General features: G+C 55.9%; 1 protein-coding gene across 2 annotated transcripts in view; it reads left to right on the top strand.

Moving 5' to 3' along the window:
- TMPRSS2 (transmembrane serine protease 2) overlaps positions 1-24,316 on the top strand; it is a 32,708-nt gene extending 8,392 nt beyond the window's left edge. For both annotated transcript variants that reach the window (XM_081088253.1, XM_081088254.1), the window contains exons 3-14: positions 2,753-2,975; positions 5,078-5,164; positions 6,655-6,774; positions 11,446-11,572; positions 12,933-13,043; positions 16,141-16,184; positions 16,974-17,145; positions 18,564-18,739; positions 19,817-19,912; positions 20,499-20,641; positions 21,001-21,153; positions 22,432-24,316. In XM_081088253.1, the coding sequence (XP_080944379.1) occupies positions 2,753-2,975; positions 5,078-5,164; positions 6,655-6,774; positions 11,446-11,572; positions 12,933-13,043; positions 16,141-16,184; positions 16,974-17,145; positions 18,564-18,739; positions 19,817-19,912; positions 20,499-20,641; positions 21,001-21,153; positions 22,432-22,443 (1,464 nt within the window). In that variant the 3' untranslated portion in view covers positions 22,444-24,316. The remainder of the gene's footprint in view (positions 1-2,752; positions 2,976-5,077; positions 5,165-6,654; positions 6,775-11,445; positions 11,573-12,932; positions 13,044-16,140; positions 16,185-16,973; positions 17,146-18,563; positions 18,740-19,816; positions 19,913-20,498; positions 20,642-21,000; positions 21,154-22,431) is intronic.
- The last annotated feature ends 288 nt before the right edge of the window (positions 24,317-24,604 follow it).

Below are 24,604 nucleotides of genomic sequence, written 5' to 3'. Positions count from 1 at the left end.
TGGGTGTGGGTACAGATGGGGGCAGGATGGCGCTCAGAGGGGTAAGATGGGCCAGCAGACGGTCCTGTAGCCTCGCTCCTGATACACTGGGACAGGTCCTCACTGACGGGGGCGCTGGGCTGGCTCTCTCTCTCCCTGGAACCCCCCACTGGAGGCAGATGCACTTCCCTCATTCGCCATCGTATCTCACAGGTTCGTCTTCTTCCTGGGATAACTCTTTTTTTTTTTCTTTTTTTTTTTTTAAATATATTTTATTGATTTTTCACAGAGAGGAAGGGAGAGAGATAGAGAGTTAGAAACATCGATCAGCTGCCTCCTGCACATCTCCTACTGGGGATGTGCCCGCAACCCAGGTACATGCCCTTGACCGGAATCGAACCTGGGACCTTTCAGTCCGCAGGCCGACGCTCTATCCACTGAGCCAAACCGGTTTCGGCCCTGGGCTAACTCTTTAGTGAAGAGTTGTGGTTACTAACAGTTTTCTAGGTCCTGTATCTGGAAAATAGACCCGTTGCTCCTCCGCCTTTAGTTGCTACTGGTGTATATATTCCTGGTCCATTTTAAATTCCAAGTCCGCGCACGGGAATCTGCCAGGACGGACGCCCGTGCTTGCTGCAGCCTTTCCTGGTGGACGGCATGTTCTCAGATGCTTCCGATAGGGCCGGACACGCGTGCCGCTTGTTTTGCCTCTGGCGGGAGATTACATCTCGTTTTCTCTCTCTGCCTGCTGCTTGGTTTAGACTTATACTCTTTAGACTTTAGAAGGGGAGCATTGGTGAGTTATTAAGGGAAGGTGGACTCTGGGAGCCTGCATTTGGCTCACTTCTTCATAATCACATGTCCCTGAAGGCTCCGTTTAAAATTCCAAGTGTTGAGTTGCCTCTGCTCAGAGTACGGGTCCTCTCTGAGATCACAATCAACAAGACCTGAGGGGAGAAATTAACCAGGGGAAGAAAGGTTGCCTGGGGGCCTCCCAGCCAGCAGGTGACTGAAGGTGCTGACATGGTGAGGGTCTGAGGGTCGAAGGCTGCTTGGGAGGGGTGTGTGGCGGGGCCGGGGGGCGGGAGGGTTGGGGGGTTGGGCGGGTGTCTTGAAGGGTAGACCTGGAGAGGCAATTTTTAAAAAATATATTTTTATTGATTTCAGAGAGGAAGGGAGAGGGAGAGAAACATCAATGATGAGAGAGAATCATTGATTGGCTGCCTGGCTGGGCCTGGAGAGGCAATTTTTAAGTAGAAAGAGAAGAAGGGCTTTCTAAGAACACAAACCAGCCCAAGGCTGCAGCTGAGAATAAAATTTGATGGCTGGGGCTGTACCTTCCACTTTTGGACCCAGAAAATCCACAGACTCTCCACAAAATGCATGTGATGCATAAGGAAGGTTTTATTTAGGCAGAACTGCTAAGCAGCCCCCAATTGTAAACCAGGTACAGGACCTTTAATAAGAGATGGTGAGTACACGTGATATACTTTTATAAGAGAAGAGGAGATACAAAAGGAATTTGCAAGTAACATGCATAGGTAAATTTGGTAACCTCTCACTCACGTGTCACTCTGTTTAATGGGTCTATTCATAATTCTGGTATCGCTAGTTGATAACTTTGTACACCATTCTCATGGTATTGACTCATTCCCAGACTGCCACACTTTTTCTTAAAAAGGGAATGTGTGGCCGAAGCTGGTTTGGCTCAGTGGATAGAGCGTCGGCCTGCGGACTGGAGGGTCCCAGGTTCAATTCCGGTCGGGGGTGTGTGCCTGGGTTGCGGGCACATCCCCAGTGGGAGATGTGCAGGAGGCAGCTGATCGATGTTTCTCTCTCATTGCTGTTTCTAGCTCTCTATCCCTCTCCCTTCCTCTCTGTAAAAAATCAATAATATATATATATATATAAAAGGGAATGTGTGAAATGGGTGAAGGGGGTCAAAAAAGTACGAACTTCCAGTTAGAAGGTAAAAAGTCCCAGGGATGGAATGTGCAGCACAGTAACTGTAGTGACAATACTGTACTGCACATTTGAAAGCTCTTAAAAAAATACATCTTAAAAGTTCTCATAAGAAAAAATATTTTTAACCATGTATGGTGATGGAAGTTAACTAGACTTATTGTGGTAATCATTTTCACAATTTGTACAAATATCAAATTATTATGTTGTACCCCTGAAACTAATATAATATTACATGTCAATTATCTATACTAATAAAAGGGTAATGTGCTAATTAGACTGGGTCGACCGGATGTCCGACTTCCTTCTGGACAAAGCCACAGCGGCGGGGGCTGAGGCAGAGGCAGTTAGGGGTGATTAGGCCGGCAGGGGAGCAGTTAGGGAGCAACCAGGCCAGCAGGGGGGCAGTTAGGGGGCGACCAGGGCAGCAAGGGACCAGTTAGGGGGCAACCAGGCCAGCAGGGGGCCACTTAGGGGCAATCAGGCAGGCAGGCAGGTGAGCAGTTAGTAGTCAGCGGTCCCAATTGTGAGAGAGATATCAGACTGTCAGTTCAGGCGGGATGGGGCCTAAACCAGCATTCAGACATCCCTCGAGGGGGTCCCAGATTGGAGAGGGTGCAGGCCGGGGTAAGGGACCAACCCCCCGCCCCCCCTCTTTGCATGAATTTCGTGCATTGGGCCTCTCGTACCTCAATAAAGAAATGAATATTAATTGAAAACTTGGTTAGCCTTTCTCCTAGGTAAGTTTGGCTTTTGGTATAATTAGGGTCATTAGGGTTGCATATTATTCATCTTCTTTTTTATTGTTTAGGGATTACCACCAGGTGTTGGGCCTTACTACGAAAACCATGGGTACCAGCCCGAAAACCTGTACCCACCACGGCCCTCTGTGGACCCCAGTGCCTACGTGGTGTATCCAGCTCCCTACTACCCGCCCACGGTGCCCCAGTACGCCACCAGGGTTCTGACGAACACCTCGACACCTGCTGTCCGCACGCAGCCCAAGTCCCCATCGAGGACACTGTGCACCTCAAGTAGGAACCTGTTTCTCATTTATTTCCTAGACTGGACCCCAGGTTTGGGATTGGCCTTCTCTAGTGGGCTCTCCGTTCCCATCAGCCCTGTGGCCAGCTCTCCTCCGCTTGGGGCTGGGCTGTATAACATGCCTTTCCTCTCACCCTTCACCCTGCCCTTCCCCGTGTCAGCTGTCAGCTGCCAGGTGTCACCATCTGCCCCGGGGCCTCTCGGAGTACAAGGGCCATTCTTGGACTCAGTGTATCTGTTTGCTTTACCACAGTGGTTCTCAACCTTCCTAACACCGCAACCCTTTAATACAGTTCCTCATGTTGTGGTGACCCCCAACCATAACATTATTTTCGTTGCTACTTCATAACTGTCATGTTGCTACTGTTATGAATCGTCATGTAAATATCTGACATGCAGGGTGTATTTTCATTGTGACAAATTGAACATAATTAAAGCATAGTGATTAATCACAAAATCAATATGTAATTATATATGTGTTTTCTGATGGTCTTAGGCAACCCCTGTGAAAGGGTCATTCGACCCCCAAAGGGGTCGCGACCCACAGGTTGAGAACCGCTGCTGTAGCAATAGCCATCGCCATCGGTGGTATTTCCCGTCGAAGCACAATGTGTACACATCCGACAGTAGATTTCGGAGAATGAGGGTCAACAAGCCTGTGGCGGGAACCCTTGACACCAGAAACAGTAGGGCTGAATCAACAATAGACTAAGTGGATGAGGATGAAGGTAAAGGGACAGTAAGTTATGGTTAAACTCAACAACAGATGCAGGGGCAAACCAGCACTCTGGACGGAGCGGACACTGATTCCAAAGCACTTGCCCAGCAAAGGTAACACCAGGGGAGCCGCCGCCCGCATGCTCCTCGCGAGAGCTGGGCAGATCGCCCACCACACCCTTGAGAGGTCAGGCCTCCCCAATTTAATATTCCCTAACTCGCCAGGCAAGCTGTGTTTTTCTTAGATAAAGTGACACACATGGAAGTCGCCCAAGGGAAAAGATTATCCTTGGCCAATAGCTAGGACTGGCTGTTTGGAATTTCCCCAGGGAGAGAGCGGCCTCTTTCACGCCGCTCTGCCTGCCCAAGACGTAATCCCTGTCGGCTAAGGTGGCAGGGTGGCACTTGGCGCTCCCGGACCGGTGACCTTGACCTTACCTGGGAGCCTGTTAAAGCTGCACAGCCAGGCCTCCCTCTCCCCACCTGCATCAGGATCTGGGTGGTTACCAGGCTCCCCAGGTGAGCCTCAGCCTGTCACAGCTCACAGGTTGAGAGCAGACTGTGGAATTTGCAGAATGCTTTAACAAAACAAAGGCGGGGCTTTGAGCCCTAGTCCCGATCTCTGGGCTCCAGAGCTGGGCTTGCCCGCGGACCCCAGAAGCACTGATGTGTTCCTCTGGGTGCACCAGGTCTCCCCTCGCCGCGCCCTCCCCAGCCCGGTGTCCTCCTGAATAAACCAAGGGGGTCGGAGGGTCTGTTTAAATGTGTCCTGCTCACCCTCCCCTCCACCTCTCCGCCTTCCTCCAACGAAAGCTCCCTGTAGGAATTGGGGGTGGGGGTGGGCGTGTGGTCCTGGCCACCCCACTTGTGGCTTACGCTCTGACCCACAGTGGCACGTCAGTTCGTTTTGGCTAGAGAACATTGGTTTCCTTTTCCAAAGTCTTTTGTTTTTTAAATATGTTCTATTGATTTCAGAGAGGCAGAAACATCAGTGATGAGAGAGAATCATTGATCGGCTGCCTCCTCCTGTGAAAAAAGCTCCTAGGTTTATTGAATTTCTAGTCCTGGGCGGGGGGCGGGGGGCGGCCGGAGAGGGGTGCCTTGGCAGGGTCAGACCAAATGATTTCGAGGGTCTTATACGGCCCGTGGGCAGACGTTCCCCACCCCTGCTTCGCATCATGGCTTTCTGCTCTAGCATAACGTTTAGTGCTATGGAACAATGAAGACCTCCCAGGATATGCGTTTGAAAGTCACATTTTTAAGTGCATGAGGAATTATTTTTGGATATGTGATATTATACGGGTAATGGATCAAGTCTGAGAGCGTGACTTCAAAAGCCTCCGCAATGAATTGTGCGCGTGTTTCTTTTTCTCAGAGACGAAGAAAGTGCTGTGCATCACCGTGGCCCTGGTGGCCGTGCTCGCCGGGGCAGTGGCGGCCGCTCTCCTGCTCTGGAAGTTCAGTAAGTAGGGAGCAGCCCCTGACTCCGGAGAGGGCGTGATTGAGGCCGGGTGCTGGGTGCTCGGCTGGCGCTGGGGCTGGGCGCTGGGTGCTGGGGCTAGTGTTGGTGCTGGGTGCTGGGGTTGGCACTGGGTGCATGGCTGGGGCTGGTGGTGGGGCTGGGCGCTGGGTGCTGGGGCTGGTGTTGGGGCTAGTGTTGGTGCTGGGTGCTGGGGTTGGCACTGGGTGCATGGCTGGGGCTGGTGGTGGGGCTGGTATTGGTGCTGGGGGCTGGCCCTAGGTGCTGGGGGCTGGCACTGGGTGCTGGGGCTGGTATTGGGGCTAGTGTTGGTGCTGGGTGCTGGGGTTGGCACTGGGTGCATGGCTGGGGCTGGTGCTGAGGCTGGTATTGGTGCTAGGTGCTGGCGCTGGGGGCTGTGGCTGGTCCTGGGTGCTGGGGGCTGGGGGCTGGCACTGGGTGCATGGCTGGGGTTGGTGCTGAGGCTGGTATTGGTGCTGGGGGCTGGGGGGTGGCACTGGGGGCTGGGGGCTGGGGCTAGCCCTGGGGGCGGGGGGCTGGGGCTAGCCCTGGGGGCGGGGGGCTGGGGATGGCCCTGGGTGTTCGGCTGGCGCTGGGTGCTGAGCATTCTTGGCCCTGCTGTCTGGGCCGGAGCTCCCTCCCTCAGCCCTTCCTGAGTGTCCCTCTTACATAGCGAGCTGCTTCTCTTTGCTTCCGTTTAGCCGTGAAGGTGCACGAATAACCACTCTTGGAAGCAGGCAGCCTCCTGGCCTGGGTTGCGTGCTTCCTCCTAATCTGAGGGTGGTCACAGCCTGTGCCGTTTCCGAGGTGTTGACATTCCACGTTTACCCAGTGGTTTGGGGCACTGGGTGCCACCTGGCACTCTGAGCGCAGGCTCCCCGCCTTGGGCCCCACCTGGTGCCCTGTGACACGGTGGTGGCTGCAGGCCAGCCTGCTCTCCTCCTGCGGCCAGGCCTTTCCCAGCAGCTGAGGGCCCATGGGAGTCACCTGTGGGGCAGAGAGGGCGTGGAGTCGGCCCGAATCCAAGGCCGGGAGCCATTCCTCTGGCCCTGAGAGGAGCCTGACTAGGGGCTCTGCCTTGCTGGCATGCGGCCCGTTTCCTTTTCTTTTTTTAAGGATTTTTTTTAAAAAAATTTAAAAAATTTTTATCCATTGATTTGAGAGAGAAAAAGAAATATCAGCGTGTTGTTCCACTCATTGATGCCTTCACTGGTTGCTTCCTGTATGCGCCCTGACTGGGGATCGAACCTGCAGCCTTGGCTTATCGGGACGACTCTCACCTCCTGAGCATCCGGCCTGGCTGCAGCCCCGTTTTCTTTGCTATGTTGCAGCTAGGACACAGCCCCTCCTTAAATGAAGGGGGACGGGTGCTTCCGCTTTGTTGCGTGGGGCGGATGACACGCTGTGGTGGGCGAGGGGCAGCTTCCCTGGTTCCTGAGCCTGACGGTGTCGCCCTCCCCTCTCTCTGCAAGCGGAGAGCAGGTGCACGGTGTCGGGGATGGAGTGTGGCTCCTCGGGGACCTGTGTCAGCGCCTCCCTCTGGTGTGACGGGATCCTGCACTGTCCCAGCGGGGAGGACGAGAACCAGTGCGGTGAGTGGGAAGCTGCACGTGGCCAAGGGCTGGGCGCCGGGGTCTACCGTGTCCGGGGCCCACCGTGGCCAGGGCATGATGGTGCAGGGCATGTCCACTCCATCGTGAGTCCCTGCCTGGAGCCTTGGGTTAACCCCGATTTTCAGATGAGGAGACAGGCTCAGAGCGGGTGTGCTCCTCACTCTGCATCACACAGCGGCGGGAGGGACATGACAGGGCCAGTCCCCGTGACAGGACATGCCCACTCCCATCTGCCACAGATGTCCCACACGGCAGTAACAGTGAGCAGCCGTGTACAATGTGAAGTTGAGCGCACACTGAGTTTTTGTGGCTGTGAGAGGGCGAGTGACGCTTGGGTACCAGAGTGGGGCTAACGTCACTGGTGCCCAACCCCGAGCAAAAGCCTGGTCCTCTGAGCTAATGTCACTGGTACCCAACCCCGAGTAAAGGCTGGTCCTCTGAGCTGACGTCACTGGTGCCCAGCCCCGAGTAAAGGCTGGTCCTCTGAGCTGACGTCACTGGTGCCCAGCCCCGAGTAAAGGCTGGTCCTCTGAGCTGACGTCACTGGTGCCCAGCCCCGAGTAAAGGCTGGTCCTCTGAGCTGGGAACGCTTCGTGCAGTGCACGCCGGGAGGGAAAGACTGGGCATCGTGGTCGTCCTCCTGCCCCTGTGGCCCCCTCAGCAAGCTTCCCTGTAGACACACAACTCACTTCCATGTAGACACACAACTATGTACACATGCACACACATGCCTGGGCCCCGGGCTGGCCTCGGCCGCCGCATGTCACCTGTGTCTGCAGGCGAAGGCCTTTTCTCTGCCGGGAGCTCCCGGTCAGCAAGTGGCTCACGCACGCTTCCGACTTGGGCCAGAGCGCCTGCCTCTGTGTCAGCGATGGTGTTTGTCACCGTTTCTTACAGAAAGTGGGGCGTTTGTGAGGCTGAGTGGAGGGTGGTGAAGATTCCAGGTAGAATGGCTTTTGGTATTTCCCATGTGCATGTGCGAGACAGACTCATTTTACCTGGACAGCCTCTTCCTCGCTCTCCTTTAACATGTAAGTCAGTGATGGCGAACCTATGACACGTGAACTCATTTTTTTGGTTGGGTTTTCTTTGTTAAATGACATTTAAATATATAAAATAAATGTCAAAAATATAAATCTTTGTTTTACTATGGTTGCAAATATCAAAAAATTTCTATATGTGACACGGCAGCAGAGTTAAGTTAGGGTTTTTCAAAATGCTGACACGCCGAGCTCAAAAGGTTCGCCATCACTGATGTAAGTTGTATGTATTTAAATACCTGCAGAGTTAATACATTCAAATGGGTCAGAATTCAGGAAGTCCCGAAGGGTATGTAGTGAGAGATTTCATCCCCTGACTCTGCTCACACACACACACTCATACACCAACTCACACACCACACACACTCTCATATATGCACACCACTATGCAAACATACATGCATACACACACACTCTCATATAGACACACCACATAGACACACTCTCATGTACACACATAATCAAATACACACACGCACATGCACACACTCTCATGTAGACGCACCATGTATGTACACATACACACATGCCTGTGCACCAGCCTTGCCTCGTTTTTCAGGTGCAACTAATATGAGTTTCTTGCTTCTCCTTCAGGAGAGATTTTGCATAAACGAGCACATATTGTTTGCATGTTAAGGCCATTTCCCCGTGGCTGCCATCCAGCCGGCACGCAGCCTGGAATCGGGACTCGGCTCCTCCCCGTCCCCTCTGCTGCCCAGAGTCCCTGCGCGTGGCCGCGCCCTCCATCCCAGTCTCCTCCTGGGGACAGTTAGTTCTGCCACCACTTGTTGTCACACACATGCGCCAAGCACGTGAGCACCTCCAGGACCGTTTCCTGCTGGGTCGGAGGGCTGTGCGTGTATAATTTCTAGGTCCCCCTCAATGTGGTTGTGCTATTATCTAGTTTTCATATCAGTGACTCACATAAAACAGCGTAGACGGACGCGATGTGCGTGGCCTGTACTCGAGCAGGACACGCATGCGATGCGCTTTGAGCCCGTCCTCCCCGGGGGAGGAGGGAATTTTCCTCGGGGCGCACGGCTCCGGACGCGGAGACCACCCGCCGCTCATGGGGAATGAGCAGCGTGTGGCGCTTTCCTCCCACGTTGGCTCACTGCCCACGTCCGCTGCTGTGCTTTCTGTGAGCTTCGCCCTAGCGAGGGGAACGGGAGAGCCGGCGAGGTGCCGCAGCCACCATGCTGGCTGCACGCCTGAGAGCGGCGAAGCGGGCAGGAGAAGTGTTCTCACCGCCACAGGAAGCAGGAAACTCGGCCGCGGTGCTGGAGACGCTCATCAGCTTGATTGCGGCCTTTCTTTCACATGCACACGTACGTCGGAACAACATAAATATACACACTTGTACGCCTTAAACACACACACTCTGTATGTGTCCGTGCTGCCTCAGTAAAGCTGAAACAGGTCACCATCCTGAAAAGCACACACTGCTCGCGACCGGCTGGGTGGGCTCTCGGGCGCGCCCCGTCCTCTTTCCGAGTTAGCCCTTGAGCGCAGATGGTTGGAAGGGAAAATAAATCCCCGCAGCACCCACAAGTCAGGACGGACTGTCTCCCTCACTTTCCACCACGTCTGTGTCAGTTTTACTTTAATTTTGGAAGTAGTTTAATTCTGGTTACCTTCTGAACACTGGTAGACTTTATTTTTGGAGCAGTGTTAGGTGTACAGAAATCACGCAGGGAGTGCAGGGTCCCCTCCCCCTCACAGTTGTCCCCGTCTGTAACGTCCTGCGTTAGGGTGGTACGTGCGTTACAATTGATGAGCCAATGCCCATGCGTCATTATTAACTGCAGTCCTGAGATCACAGTCGGGTTTGCTCTCGATACTGTGGACAAGTGTGTAATGTATTTACATTTGGGCATTGGGTTTGGACAAATGTATAACAACGTGTCTCCATTTTTGAAGTGTCGTACCCAGTAATTTCACTGCCCTAAACATTCTCTCTGCCCCACCTGCTCATCCCTCCCCCAGCGCCAGGCAACCCCAGGTCTTTTCACTGTCTCCATGGCTTTGCCTTTTCCAGAACGTCCTATAGTTGGGATCATACATTATGCGGCCTTTTCCGATCGGCTTCTGTCCCTTAGTAACACGCATTGAGGTTGCCTCCGTGTCTTTTCATGGCTCGATAGCTCATTTCTTTTTAGCTCTGAATCATCTCCCATTGTCTGGGTGCAATACAGTTGGCTTATCCACGCACCTAACACGTGGCACCTGGAACCACTCATCACGGAAACATTGGGAAGTAATCAGACCGAGGCTGGAATTTCACGGAGGAATAATGTCAGTCAGCGTATCCAGCGAGTCAGGGGCACAGATGGGAGGCGAGAGTGAGGCCTGAGAATAGTGGGTCCCTCATTTTACACTTTGGGCTCACAGACACCCCCCAGAACACATCCCCTCAGAACAGAGTGCGGTTTTACATGGCATCGCCACCCGACTTCTCTCCACACAAGATGTTCTCGGAATTCTTTTTTTTTTTTTTCCAAATATATTTCTTTATTGATTTCAGAGAGGAAGGGAGAGGGAGAGAGAGATAGAAACATCAATGATGAGAGAGAATCATTGATCGGCTGCCTCCTGCACCACCCTCCCCCTCCTCCCTACTGGGGATCGAGCCGCAACCCGAGTATGTGCCCTGACCGGGAATCGAACCCGGACCCTTCAGTCCGCAGGCCGACACTCTATCCACGAAGCCAGATTGGCTAGGGCTGGTCTCAGAATTCTGAGTTGTGCTCCCTTCTAGGGAGAGAGAGAAAAGAATGGAACTGGGGGTGGCTCACGCTGTATTTATAAAGTTTTGTCTGTAAACAAAAGAGCTGCAGTTTTGGCAAAACGTGGATGGATTTAGGGGCAGAGCCTTGCACCAGGAACTGGGCACATCCCTGGGTGGTCTGCTCAGCCCAGGGTTTGGGCCAGAGATGGTCACGTGCTGCTCAAAGTGATGGTTGAAAGAGCAACTCTCAAAAGTAGTTGTATTGCGATCTAATTCACAGACCATAGCCTTCACCCTTTAAAGCGAACCATCCAGTGGTTTCACGTACTCAGAGATGCACAGCCATCCATCGCCGCATCCATTGAGGGGTGTTTCTGTCACTTCAGAAGCAAGCCTCATCCCTTACCCCTTCCCCACCCCCCAAGCCCTTTGCAGCCTCTAATCTCCCTCCGGGCCTTGCTGATTTCCCCTGGACGTTTCCTAGACACGGATCCAGACGGTGTGTGGCCTGGCATCTGGCTTCTGTCAGTCAGCGGTGACAGCGCTCATGCTGTCCGTGTGTCCGTGCGTCCTTCCTTTGGTGGCCGAGGACCCTCTATGGTGCCTCCATCTGCTGATGGACACTTGGGTTGTCCCCCCTCTGCTGTTGGGAACAGTGCCCCCAGGGAATGTCTGTGCACAAGGTTTTGTCTGAGTCCCTGTTCTCAGTTCTGTTGGGTAAAGAGCACTTCTTAGCAGGAAAAGGAGACAGCGATCCCTCGTGTGTGGTCGGCGCCTGGGGGAGAGGGACCTGCCGCCTCGAGTCTCCGCGTCCGGGGGAGGGTGGGGCGCTCGCGCAGTGGGGACGATGGTCTGAGACTCACGGGCCTCTCTCCTCTGCAGTGCGTCTCTACGGACCCAACTTCATCCTGCAGGTGTACTCGTCCCAGAGGAAGTCCTGGCACCCAGTGTGCCGAGACGACTGGAGCGAGAGCTACGGGAGGGCAGCGTGCCAGGACATGGGCTACAGGTGAGTTCAGGGCCCCCGGCTTCGCGGCTGGAGCTGGGCACCATGGTGACAGAGACAGGCAGAAACTTCAGAAAGACCAGTGGTTCTCGCTGCCCCTCCCTGGGCGTGCCAGCCCACGAACACCACCTACGGAACACCACCCGCTGTGTCTCCTTCCCAGGGCTGCTTTGGGAAATCAGCAGGTGGCTCTGCTGCCCCCCCACAGCACCCCTGCTCTCCCCCTCCCCCACCCCCCCGTCTGTCTCCGGCCACCCAGCCCTGCCTTGACCTCCATCCACTCCTGGTTACTCAGGACCATCCTGAGCTGAGGTCACCAGGGCCCAGGATGTTGACAGAGGGCCACCCTGGTGGGGGGCTGGGGTCAGGGTGCCTGTGGAGGGCTGGACGGGGAAGGTCAGCAGGAACAGACCCTGCACAACTTTCACGGCATTCACAGGAGGCAGTGAAGGCCACTGAATGTGGGAGCACTGATCATCAGACATATACAAGAGAATTCCTTCCTGCGCGCGGCCACAGGGAAGGAGAGAGAGGAGAGGGGGTGTCACCGCCCAGAGCGTCCCAGCCAGAGCTCCCAGAGCACCCCTGGGAAACGCAGGGCAGCCCCCTGCCCCCACGAGGCAAGGCTGTGTGATTTGGTTACCACCGCCCCTTGCTTGGGGTGTCCCTGTGTGGCTTCTCTGCAATTACAGGGTGTTCTCTATGTGCCAAGTTTCAAAATGAACCACCACTTGATAGAAACATTGGCAGCTTAGCTAATGAAGTACCTGAATGCCACCCTACTGCAGGGTGGAAGGGCATAGCGAAGCCCCCGTCACAGCCCGGCGCCTGAATTTATTTCTAACTGGGGCATTTTAACATCCGTCAGTTTTGTTAGGCCGCATGTGCGTACACACCCCCCTTCTCGTTTCCTTGGCCTAACCCAGTGGTCGGCCAACTGCGGCTCGCAAGCCACATGCGGCTCTTTGGCCCCTTGAGTGTGGCTCTTCCACAAAATACCGACTTCTGTGCATGGGCCACGAAGTTTCAGTCGCACTGTACGTGCGCGCCCGCACGTGGTATTTTGTGGAAGAGCCACACTCAAGGGGCCAAAGAGCCGCATGTGTCTTGCGAGCCGCAGTTTGCCGACCACTGGCCTAACCCAAACTAGATTAGAATCACCACCGGTGGGGGACTTGGCCCGACCCTCACGGTTATCGGGTCCAAAGATGCCTATAACAGTCCCTTGTCCATGTTTGTGATGCTGTTTTCCAGCCTGCGAAGGCATCCCTCTTCATCTCAATTTCATGCAAGGGGAGTGTTAGCACAGGGTTTGTAATCGCTTGCGACTTATCATTTTGAATGGATGTTCTCTCTTTTTCAGGAATAGTTTTTATTCCAGCCAAGGAATAGTGGATGACAGCGGAGCCACCAGCTTCCTGAAGCTGAACATCAGTGCCGGCAGCACCGACCTCTATAAAAAGCTCTACCACAGGTATGTGGCGGCTGCCGCTCCCCTTTGAGACATTTATAATGAGAGCAACGGCAGGGACGTCAGGGCAACACCGGCCCGGGGCTGACTTTTCTGAGCTGCGGCTGCGGGTTGGGCCGGTTCTCACTGCCAGGAGCATGGGCTCTGGGCAGGACCACTGCCCCGAGCAGCTCTGGGTTCGTTCCGGGGAAGGTTTGTGTGCCATCTCGTGGTGCCCTGTGCGCTCTGCGCTATTAGATGACATTGCAAAACAGAGAGTCCGCACTCGTTTCTTCACTGTCTGGATATTAGAGCTGAGCCTACTGGGCGGTCAGGGGAGGTCTCTGGAAACGAAGAGAGCGCCTTGGGTCCCTGCAGGGTGACCACCTCTGTTTGCCTGCACTTTGCTGGTTTTAGCACTGACGTCTTGCTTCCAGGATCCCCGCCGCCCCAGGCAGCAGGGTGGTTGGTCCCCAGCCCCAAGCCCACGGTCACAGGATGCCCTGGGAGGGCCGGGAGGCAGCAGCTCAGGTCAGCCATCATTTCCTGTACCTCCAGGCTGACTTGCAGTCCTGGGTGGGTCACAGTGTGCCCTGTGGGTGGTAATGAACCCAAACGCCAGGTCACAGGATCCCCAGGTCACATGATCGACGGCTTAGCTGGTTAGGAAGGTGGGGCGGGGTGGGCTGAGCTACGCGATTTGTTTTGCGTGTATTTAAGATGTTGACAGTCTCCCTAGCCTGGTCATTGTCTGAATGCTCTTTAATGTGAGACACAGTGTCCTTTGCGCACGAGCCTCCCCCAGCTGCCAGGTCCCGGTCCCTCCCCCCAGGTGTCAGCCGGCCGCCACCTCCCGCAGGCCAGGTGCTGCTGGAGGGAAGGATGGATAATCACGCCGTCCCTCCTTCCCGTGAGTGGGAGGCCGGAAGCTGGTTTGCATTCCTGGTGGCCGCTGGCTGAGGTGTCTGGGGGGGCCGACTTCCTCTCCAGCCTGGCTGTCCCTGGGAAGGTGACAGGGTGCGCCCAGGAGGCGGGCTGTGCCCGGCCAGGTGTGCCCATCAAAACGGCAGGGCTGCGGTCTGCCCGCTAGGGAAGCCAAACACAGCTGCCTGGGCCCTTTGTACCTGCTGAGTGCTGCCTCGTCCCCCTGGGTGACCGCGGATGGGGCTGAGCAGGGGCAGCTGCCACCTCGCCTCTGTGAACCTTGGGAGCTCAGGAGGGCCGCGGCCTAGGAGGGGAGAGAGAAGGCATTGGCCTGGCTCGCGGTGTCTCTACGTGGCAGGGGTGGGGAGACTTCCCTTTTGCTCTCAGAAGCTGCCCTTTGTTATTGTGGACGATAACAGACCCCAGGAGCTCACTAAACCCCATGCATACTAAACCCCAGGAGCTCAGGGACTGGAAGTAACCACATAGGGTGGTCGGGAGTGAAAACTTCCTAACCACAAGTGAGCCATGGCGATAGTCACGTCCTAGGCCGGTATTCTTCTTTAACAAAGGCCAGTCTTTGCCTTCACTGCGCCTGTCTGTTGTCTTTTTTTGCATCTACAATAACATAAATGATAACATACCTTTGGAATATCAACGTAATTTCCTCCCCCTCCCCCCTCAAAGCACAATCAGAGTGGAAACCATGATCCCCTCATTGTTATTATCATGTTAATTGCTAACTGTTAACTATCCTTACCCACCTCTGTAGAAGAAGCATGTGTCTATTATTTCACTTTTTATCCAATCCCAGAGGTTTCCTTGCTTTGCTTTCTCCCGCCTCCCTAATCTATCACCAGTGGATTTCATGTAACCCACTTATATCTCCTTCTTTAGTTGTAATATATAAAATAAGCCAAATCCATTGTGATTTTGCTTCCCAGCAATTGTCGCCAGTTTGGCTCAAATGAACTAAAAAAATTCGTACAGGTTTGGGCATTTCTTACGTTGTCGGTCTTACATCTGAGCCGCTGGTGGGGCCTGTCGGAGTGGCCGCAGCGAGCCCAGAGGCTGATGACTGCACAGCGGGTTCCCTTGGAGAATCAACCTCACAATTCTTAGAAAACATCTTTTCGTGGGAATGTGCTTCTCGGCGTTGCCAGGACCGCCGGGACACGCCGTGGTCCTTGGAACGTGGGTCGTGTGGGCAGGAGGGTGTTGCAAACGGCTTACAGGATTTGGGCTTGTGGTGGGTCATTTGGGGGAAGATTCGAAGAAGCAGGGATTGGCTCTGGATTGGATGCTGGCAGGAGTCGAGGGTGATTCTTGGATTGGCATCTCAGCACTTTTTTCCCAGCAGGTGGGCGGCATGAAGCCCGGCTACCACAGGGTTGGCATGGAAGCTGCCGTCACTCAGAGTAGAGGGTCCCTGATTGGGACCAGGCCCGCGGTGTGCCTGCTCGGGCAGGCCTGTGCGGTGGGCTTGTGTGTGCTGTCCTTCACGAGCAGTGGCTGGCCTGGTGTTGGTCTCTGTAGTTGTTTGTGTGTAGTGGACCGTGGCCAGCTGTGAATGCCCAGATGTTGAGGCCGCTTCTCTCCTCCTCAGCATATTAGGAGGAACATTCGATATACACCAGGATGTATCGGCAAACCTCGAATGTTTGCCTCCCAAAGCAGTAACTCTTTTTTTTTCCCCTTCTGCTCCCGGACGAATAATTGCTTGAATTGTTGTCAGTGTGACAAATGTGAAGAAGCAGTCATAGGAAACCAAAGTTTACAAATGGCTCCCTTGAAAAAGTAGAGGCTGATTTAAAATCCCAGAATAAACATAATGGCCGATGCTGTTGCATGCTTACCCTCAAAGCCATCCTCTGAGTTGGTGCTGTCATTAGCCCATTCTGCAGATGGGGAAACTGAGGCACAGAGGTTACGTAACTTGCCAAGCTGGGGTTTGACCCACTCTCGGTGTCTGCTTTTCACCACTGTCCTCTAACTGGATTTACTTTCCTGATCTAAGCCTTCAGTCACGGACCCCTCTACGTCTGGGGAGGCAGGGGAGTGAGAACGTTGGAAAACACTCTTAAGTATTTTCAGAGTCAAATGGCTCACCGATTGTGACCACAGAGGTCAAAAGTGCAGATGAGAAGTCGCCTTGCCCACTCGGTACGCTCATCTGTCTGTCTTTCTTCTTTTGTAGTGATGTCTGTTCTTCAAAAACAGTGGTTTCTCTACGCTGTATAGGTAAGTGAGCCCGGGTGTTCCTTTTTGGTCGTGTTTCCGGACACAGATCCCGTGTCTGGGAAGGTGGAGAGAGAAGGGGGCCCCTCTGGACCACCCCGAGGTGGAGCTGGAGGCCTGAGGCTGCTGTGTTTGCATTACTTCTGCTTGCAAACCCCTTAGCAGCAGGGAAGGCTCTGCCCTGCGCCCCGCTCGGGGACGCCCGTCCTGTTCCTTTACGGGCGCTCGGTCCTGAAGCTCAGCTTCTCTGATCGAAGGGGCGAGACTAGCAGATGCTCCCAGTGGTCCTGGCAGTAGCTGCCCAGCCCACTGGGCTCAAGCTTCTTCGGGTACCAAGGGAGCCAGGTGCCCGCCCTGCCCTCCGGCCGTGCCAGCACCAGGTGGGCAGGTGACCAGCACACAGGCGGATCCGTCCTTCACTTTATTCCATGATCTTGAGCCTCTGAGCATCCAATCCCTCCAGGACTCGGGAGATCCAGGGCCTTTGTCACCCAGGACCCACGCTGGGTGTCCGGAATCACAGTGGCAGTCAAAAAGGTGCTTGGAGGGGGTGGGGGAGCTCAGGGTGACTGGCATGTCCCTCACCCCTCCAACCTAAAAGAGACCAGGCCAAGTTCTCCAAAAGTCAGACCCCAAACAACCTGGAATGAGAGGTGGGAATAGTTGTCCACCAGCCTGGCGGGGCCTGGGGGACGGGCGCGGTCTAGGCGCACGCTGCACGGGTGGGTATTGGGGTGCACGGTGGCCCGGGTCCCGCTCACTGGCCTGCTCTGTTGTGCTTGTCGCTTCCAGAGTGCGGGGTCAACTCGAAGATGGGCCGCCAGAGTCGGATCGTGGGCGGATCGAGTGCTGCCCAGGGGGACTGGCCCTGGCAGGTCAGCCTGCACGTCCAGGGCGTCCATGTCTGTGGAGGCTCCATTATCACCCCCGAGTGGATCGTGACGGCCGCCCACTGCGTGGAAGAGTATGTTCACGGGGAGGCGGCTCCTGGGTTGGGAGGTGGCTCTGTGGCCCCATGACCTTGAGCGACGGGTTTTGACCTCTTCGAGCTCCAGTTTCTTGTGTATCAGGGGGGCTGTAATGGCGCCCCCTCGGTCCCTGGGAGGGTCAGAAGAGCCACTGCACATGATGCCTCGGCCACACCCATCCCTCAGCAAGCGTGCATCGGGCGTCCACTGAAGGCAGGATTCTGGGAGCAAGGACGCAGGGTCAGGGTGGGGTGTCACTGCCTTTCCTGCCCTCGAGGGAGCTCTGGTCTCTGGACGATCGTCCTGGGAGAGGCCACAATCAGACACACTCGGGGATCGCACACGGCCCTGCTGGAAGGTTCCCTGTGGCCTCAGGTAGGCTTCCTTGGCCACACAGCCGGCTGGGAGGGGCAAGGGGAAGGCATAATTTATAAGGTTAGCTTTTGTGGAAGATACTGTCCCCCCCCTTTTTTTCCCTTAAACATAGAGTTGTTGTTGTTTTTAATATATTTGTATTGATTTCAGAGAGAAAGGGAGAGGGAGAGAGAAACATCAATGTTTAGAGAGAACCATTGATCAGCTGCCTCCTGCACGCCCCCTACTGGGGATCAAGTCCCCAACCTGGACATGTGTTCTTGCCTGGAATCAAAACTGGGACCCTTCAGTCCGCAGGCCAATGCTCTATCCGCTAAGCCACACTGGCTAGGGCTTAAACATAAGAGTTTTTGCTCACATGTCGGTTTTGGAGGAAAACTCACTCATCAGAGCTGTCTTTCTGGTTTAGCGTGAGGCTGGGCCTGGCCCAGCTGTGTGGCCTCAGGCGGGGCCATCAAGGTGTCTACACATGACAGGTGTGTGGGCTGCTGCCAGGGCTGTGGTGGCAGCAGATATGTGACATGGCACCAGAGTTAAGTTAGGGTTTTTCAAAATGCTGACACGCCGAGCTCAAAAGGTTCACCATCACTGCTCTAGATAAAGGTGAGGGCTAGGGACCTAGAGGCTATTCGCCACTACACATTCATAAAGCACCTACTGAGTGTCAGGAAATCCCTAGCACATCAAGGTAGGTAAGACCCGGTCCTGCCAGAAACGAAGTTTAAAACCTCAGAGAGGCAGGTAGGTCCAAGAAACAGTATTCTCGGAATTGTGGGGCTCCATGGGCTGCTGCCGGGGCCCACGGGGCACAGGGCTCAGCCAGGAGGCAGAGCAGGGGCTAGAAGGCGGGAAGGTGTGCAGGTGAGGCCGGCCGAGGCGGGGACTGGGGAGGCCCAACTCCTGCTGGACAGTCTCACTGGCTTTGGTGGTCTTGTCACCCCCGGGGATGCTGGGCTCCAGCGTCTGACTTCTGCTCCTCCAGTGAGTGTTTCGCGTCTGCGGCTCTGAGACGCTGAGCGGTGTCCACCTTTGCCCCCAGGCCTCTGAACAATCCCCGGTACTGGATGGCCTTTGCGGGAATCCTGAGACAGTCCGCCATGTTCTACGGAAACGCGTACCGCGTGGGCAAGGTGGTTTCTCATCCACACTATGATTCCAAGACCAAGAACAACGACATCGCTCTTATGAAGCTGCAGACGCCGCTGACTTTTAACGGTACACCCCTCTGTCCGCGGGGCGCGGGGCGCGGGAGCCATGCTGGCCACAGCTGAAGGAGAGGCTCGCTGGACATAAAACCTGGGCTGGGATCCCTGGGAGGCAGGGGTGGCGGGCGGAGGGGTGGCTGGCAGGAATGTGCTCAGCAGAAGCCAGATCACCTGGAAACGTGCCCGTGTGTGTTGAGGGAAGCAGTGACCACCACACTTTTCCTCCACATTGGGGGGGCAATTTAACCAACACGGGAGAGTGTGGCATGTTGGCATCGGGGACTGGCAGGCTCTTTGGGGGGCGTCTGTGCACTGTGGGGCCCCTGCCTCTAGATGCCGGGAGCTGCCTCGGTTGTGCAGGCAAAGGCTGTCAGACACTCCTTGGGGGCAGCGTCACCGCCAGTGAGGCCAACTGGTCTCTGGCTTGTAAAGATGCTTTAGTTTTCCACATTATTCTGGAAAGAAAATACTTTAAAGTAATAACAACTTAAAACGATATGAAAACAAACCAACATGCGTCCCCTGCGCTTCTTAGTTGGGCCCCGATCTAGTCCATCCAAGGGTCCAGAGCCCTCTAGCGCCCCCTCTCACCCTGACCCACCCCCAGGGAAGAAGACGCAAAACCACGTCCCTGCCCTCCAGGTGCTTGCATTCCAGTCAGGAAACAACGCAGGTGGAGGCGGGTCCAGCATGGCCCCCAGGAGCTAGAAGTGCCCTCCAGCCTCCTGGCCACTGGCCACTGCCACCGGTCTGTCTGTCTTTCTTACCGTCTGTCACTTGGAGACACTGTGTATTTTTCATTTCTGTTTCTGGAAGACTTCGTTTGAAGAAAAGTTAATTGTGTGTGTTTTGAAGCAGAGCTAGCCAGTCGTTCCATTTGTAAGTCGCACAACTTCCGGAGGCGAGCGTCCTGCCTGTTGGAAGGAGGGCGCCGGCAGGGGCAGAAGGCGGGGTGCCAGGACCCGCTGGCACCCGGACTTTCCTCGGGCAGAATGGCCCAGCCGCGGGCACACGGGGAAGGTCCAGAGGAAGGCCACCGCCTTCGTCAGAACAGATGAGCTCACGGTGCTTTTTCTTCTCGAAACAGACAAAGTGAAACCGGTGTGTCTGCCCAACCCGGGCCTGATGCTGGAGCCGAGACAGGCCTGCTGGATCTCCGGGTGGGGGGCCACCTACGAGAAAGGTGAGGCTCCTGGGCACACAAGTCTGCAGTCCCGTGAGCACGGCCCTGGGTTTGCAAGGGGAGGCCCGAGGCCCGGGTTTCAATCCTGGGTCTACTCCCGCGGGATGGGTGACTGGGGGCAGTTCACACAGGCTTTGTGCCTCAGTTTGACAAGTGTACGAGGAGGGTGTGGGATGGAGAAAAGCTGGTTTGTTTACAGAGGGAGACAGGAGCTCCTGGCTGGTGGGGTCGTTGGAGAAGAGGGAGCAATGACTGGGGCAGGGTGAGCCCGCAGAACCCAGTCGCTGAATGATGACAAGGGCGATTCTGGAACACGGCGGGGGGTGGGGGTCGGGGGGGGGGGGGAGTTCCCTGGCTCCAGGGGCAGGACGTCTTCCCCCTGAAACCCAAACCTAGAGCTGCTCTAAGCGCAGACCCACCAGCTGCGGGGTGACCCAGGCTCCCCGGGAGACGGCTTAGGAGGTAGGAGGGAGGAGCGAGGCCGGGCCACCTGTCTGTCCGCAGTGGCCTGTCTCCAGGAGGGGGTCCACCCCTCCCGTGGGAGCCTCTGGCTGCACTGATGGCGCGATGACCTGGTCTGTCTCAGGGAAAACGTCGGACATGCTGAACGCCGCGATGGTGCCCCTCATTGAGCCCGGGCAGTGTAACGGCAGATACGTCTACAACAACCTGGTCACGCCCACCATGGTCTGCGCCGGGTACCTGCAGGGCAGCGTCGATTCCTGCCAGGTGTTTGCCGTTTTCTGCTCTTGCCTACCCCACTGAGTCCTTGAGTCCCTTCTCCCCGCTGAGAGAGAAGGTTCCATGTCCCTGGGATACAGGGTTTTATATTAGCTAAGTGTCCATGGAGCAGAAACAAGTATTGGACTGTTTTAAAGTACAGACACCAATTGACTTAGCGACTCTTCGCGCATCTACTAGTAGACTAAAATTCATCGCTGGCATAGTCTCTCTTGGGGATTCTATTACTCTTACCTACTGGAGGAGAGATGACACCCACACACCCACTGGGACCCCCACCCTCTGTGCAAGGTCATGGCGCGTGCGGTTGTGGCTTGACGTCGCTCTGTTGCGTGCTTGTCCCCCAGGGTGACAGTGGCGGCCCTCTGGTCACGTTGAAAAACAGCATCTGGTGGCTGATTGGGGACACGAGCTGGGGGTCCGGCTGCGCCAAGGCGAACAGGCCAGGAGTGTACGGAAACGTGACGATGTTTACAGACTGGATCTATCGACAAATGAAGGTGATTTCCCTGTCCTCCTGGCTCAGAGCTCGGACACGTGTCACAGCCCAGGTGTCTATGAGCCGTGGTCCTGCTGCCAGGAGCTGAGGGCTGCCCACATCACCCTGCATGCCCGCCCCTTCCTCCCCACCGTGTCCACCCGTCACTGCTGGGGGCCTCGCTTGCACGCCGCCCAGTGGGCGTGCATGAAGCAGCGGGGCTCAGCGTGGCAGGGCTGACGTCACACAGGCTGTGCTCTGCTGACCACAGTCCGGCTCAGCTGGCTCCACCCAGACTTCGGTGCGGGCAGCGAGTACAGGGACGCAAATTAGCCAGTGGAGTCGGGACGGTGCCCTGTCCTTTTCTGGGCCGAGTGCACCCCGGGCAGGTCCCAAAGTCCGGGGGTGGGGGAGCAGCTGGGGCTCTCTGGTGCACACAGAGGCGGTGAAGGCGGGAGGTCCCGGGGGCTCCCTGCCATCCTGCCCTTGGGACTCCGGGCCTGACCACGCTGCCCAGCGGGGACCTCTCCCCTGACGCTGCCCGGATCCCGGGAGAGAGCCAGGTCCCTCTCCATCCCCGGCCCCTGCCAGGGCTGGGCTGCCCGTGAGAGAAGTCTTTTCACTTTGTGTCCCCCCAAGTCTCCAGTCTGGGGAGGGGGGCAGGACCCGAGGGCATTATCTGACATGGCCCCCAATAAAACCAGAGGACCTCAAACCTTCTAGTGGCCACAGCAGCTGGCCAGCCCGCACCCGGCAGAGGGCCGAGTGCTGGAATGGGCACCCGGATGTCCTGTTGGGGGCTGTCCGGTGGAGGGACGCGGGTGGGGCTCGGCGGGGAGCCAGGCCCAGGGGGGGACAGTCTGTCGGGTCTGTGAGAGAGCAAACTGCATGGATGTTCAGGGCATGGCCAGGGCCCAGCACCGGAGCATCAGGCGGAAGGCGGGGTGCAGGAGAGGCCACGGCAGGGAGCCAGGCGGTTGAACACTGATGTCTCTCGGTGCCGTGAGGAGCGGGATCTCGCAGCCCAGGCCTGTGTCCCGGCCCTGCTAAGCGGTTTGCTTCCGCACACACCCTGCTCCCCCCTCCCTCCAGGCCCGGGCACACGTGGACCTCAGCCCAGCTGCCCGCCGCCACGGTCAGCCTCACCCCTTGACCTTCGTGCCGTGGGGAAACCACGTCCCTTTGTCCTCGGGGGCTTGCTCAGCTGGTGTACAAGTGCCTTGTCGACCTAGAGAGAAAAGACGTTTTCTACCCGTGTTTATCTCAAGGAAGTAACATCCTTTCTTCTCCCTGTGAACAGGCAAACAGCTGATCCGCCGGCCTCGTCCCCAACACCGTCAACCAGAAAACGGCGGGGCTGGTCTTTCATTCCCCGTGCCTGGTGTATTTTAGAGATGACCCAGAGGTCCTTTCGTTTTGATTAAATCATGAGCTTGTCTGTCTTTGGCAGTCTCCACCGTTCTGCGCAGGCCACGTGGGGCTCCTCCCCGGGCCCTGCTCCCTGAGCTTCTGTCCTAAAGGGGTGACCACCCAGGTTGGGTGTGGGTGTCTCGGGCCAACGCAGGGCAGAGGGCTGGAGTCTGCCCACCCGCATCTCCCTCTGAGCTCGTCCAGGGGGTGCCCACGGGGCTGGTCCCCCTCGGCCGTGGACGGTTGGAGATGGGAAGGGTGCTTCGCCCTGGGCCTCTGCTAGGGAGGCCCCTTGGTAGCCCCGGGCCAGTCTCCCCACAGGAGGTCTCACTCATCATGTTTAACTGACTTAGCCCCGGGTGGTGGCTGGAAATCCAGGGACCCGCCCTTCATGGGGGATGACTTGATAATCACGTGAAGGGGCAGAGAAACCTTTTTTCTTCTTGTGGGTGAGAGTGCAGACCAGGGTTCTCAACCTTCCTAATGCCGTGACCCTTTAATACAGTTCCTCATATTATGGTGACCCCCAATTTCACTGTTACAAAGTGAACATAATTAAAGCATAGTGATCAATCACAAAAACAATATGTAATTATATATGTGTTTTCCAAGGGTCTTAGGCGGTGACCCCTGTGAAAGGGTCATTCAACCCCCAAAGGGGTCGTGACCCACAGGTTGAGAACCGCTGGTGTAGACAGAGCCCTTGGAGCACGGCAGCCATTATACGGGTTCGTCCTGAGCGCGCTTGGTGTGGCCACCAAATATCAGGTGGGGCTCCGCCCGGAGAGACCAGCCTGGCTCCCGGCCCCTAGGGCCTAGGCCAGTGGTCGGCAAACTCATTAGTCAACAGAGCCAAATATCAACAGGACGATTGAAATTTCTTTTGAGAGCCACATTTTTTAAACTTAAACTATATAGGTAGGTCCATTGTTATTAACTTAATTAGGGTCCTCCTAAGGCTTAGGAAGAGCCACACTCAAGGGGCCAAAGAGCCGCATGTGGCTCGCGAGCCGCAGTTTGCCAGCCACAGGCCTAGGCGAGTGCACCTCAGGGAGGGCCAGGTGCGCTGCCACGCTGCCCTTCGGCCTGCTGATCACCGGGAACTGAGGTTACGGGGCAATCAGGGATGTGTGATCCGGCGACACTGTCTGCCTGTACCGTTTCCACCTGCTCCTCTACCTCAGTGCTCATGGCGTCTCGGCTGTGAGGCTCCCAGTAGTTGCCACACTGGGTTCCGTGGAACTGCTGTCCTTGCCACGGGTGAGCAGCGGCCTGTGGGAGCTGCTTTCCCAGTGCCTGCGCCTGGTTTCACGTTCTGTAAAGGAGTTTGCTGGAGAGCAGCACCGTGCTTGCGGCGAAGAAGGGAAAGGTGGATTGTGGACTCCGCGTGGGTGGCCCCTTCGGCCCCTGGGTGTCCCCGGAAGGAGGGGCCACGCTGGAACTGCGGGGGGCGGTCAGTGCTCAGCCAGGACGTTGGGTTCCAGGAATGAAATGATGCTCCTGCTAGGACTTGACCTTGGAGTGGCAGGTGGTGTGACCGCCTTCTCAGATTCTGGCTCCATTGGCCTCCCTGGCAGCGGCGTCCCCGAGGTCTCCCAGACCCACGGCACTGAGGCGCCCGCTCCCCACGCTGAAGGTTACCCAGTGTGAGAACGGGTTCCTCCTTTCCTGCTCCCTTTTATTTATGTGACCCCCGTTTGTCTTGTTTTGTATCTTTTTTTTAAACTGTAAATTGAATTGTGAAATATTGTACAAATAAATTATACTCTTTTTCCAAATACGTGTTGAGTCTTGGGTGTCCTGTTCCCCCTCGGCTGAGGGTTTCCTGCCACGTTCACAAAAGCGCTGCTAGTTCTGAGTCGGGGTTACCCCAGGTTTTAGCGAGTAGGCCACGTCACAACAAGGGGCCGGGTCTGATGACGGAGTCTACACCCAGAAGTGTCCACGTGGGCAGAGCCAACCTTTTCCGATACAGTTTTCATTTTGGATTCACTTTGTGAACGGTTTTCCTATGGGATGAGGCTGACTCCACTTCAAGATGTAGCCGGAGAGCTGAGACTAGG

Source organism: Myotis nattereri, assembly GCF_964212035.1.
Source record: "Myotis nattereri genome assembly, chromosome: 3".
Taxonomy (NCBI): Eukaryota; Metazoa; Chordata; class Mammalia; order Chiroptera; family Vespertilionidae; genus Myotis; species Myotis nattereri.
This window is presented reverse-complemented; position numbering and strand designations above follow the sequence as displayed.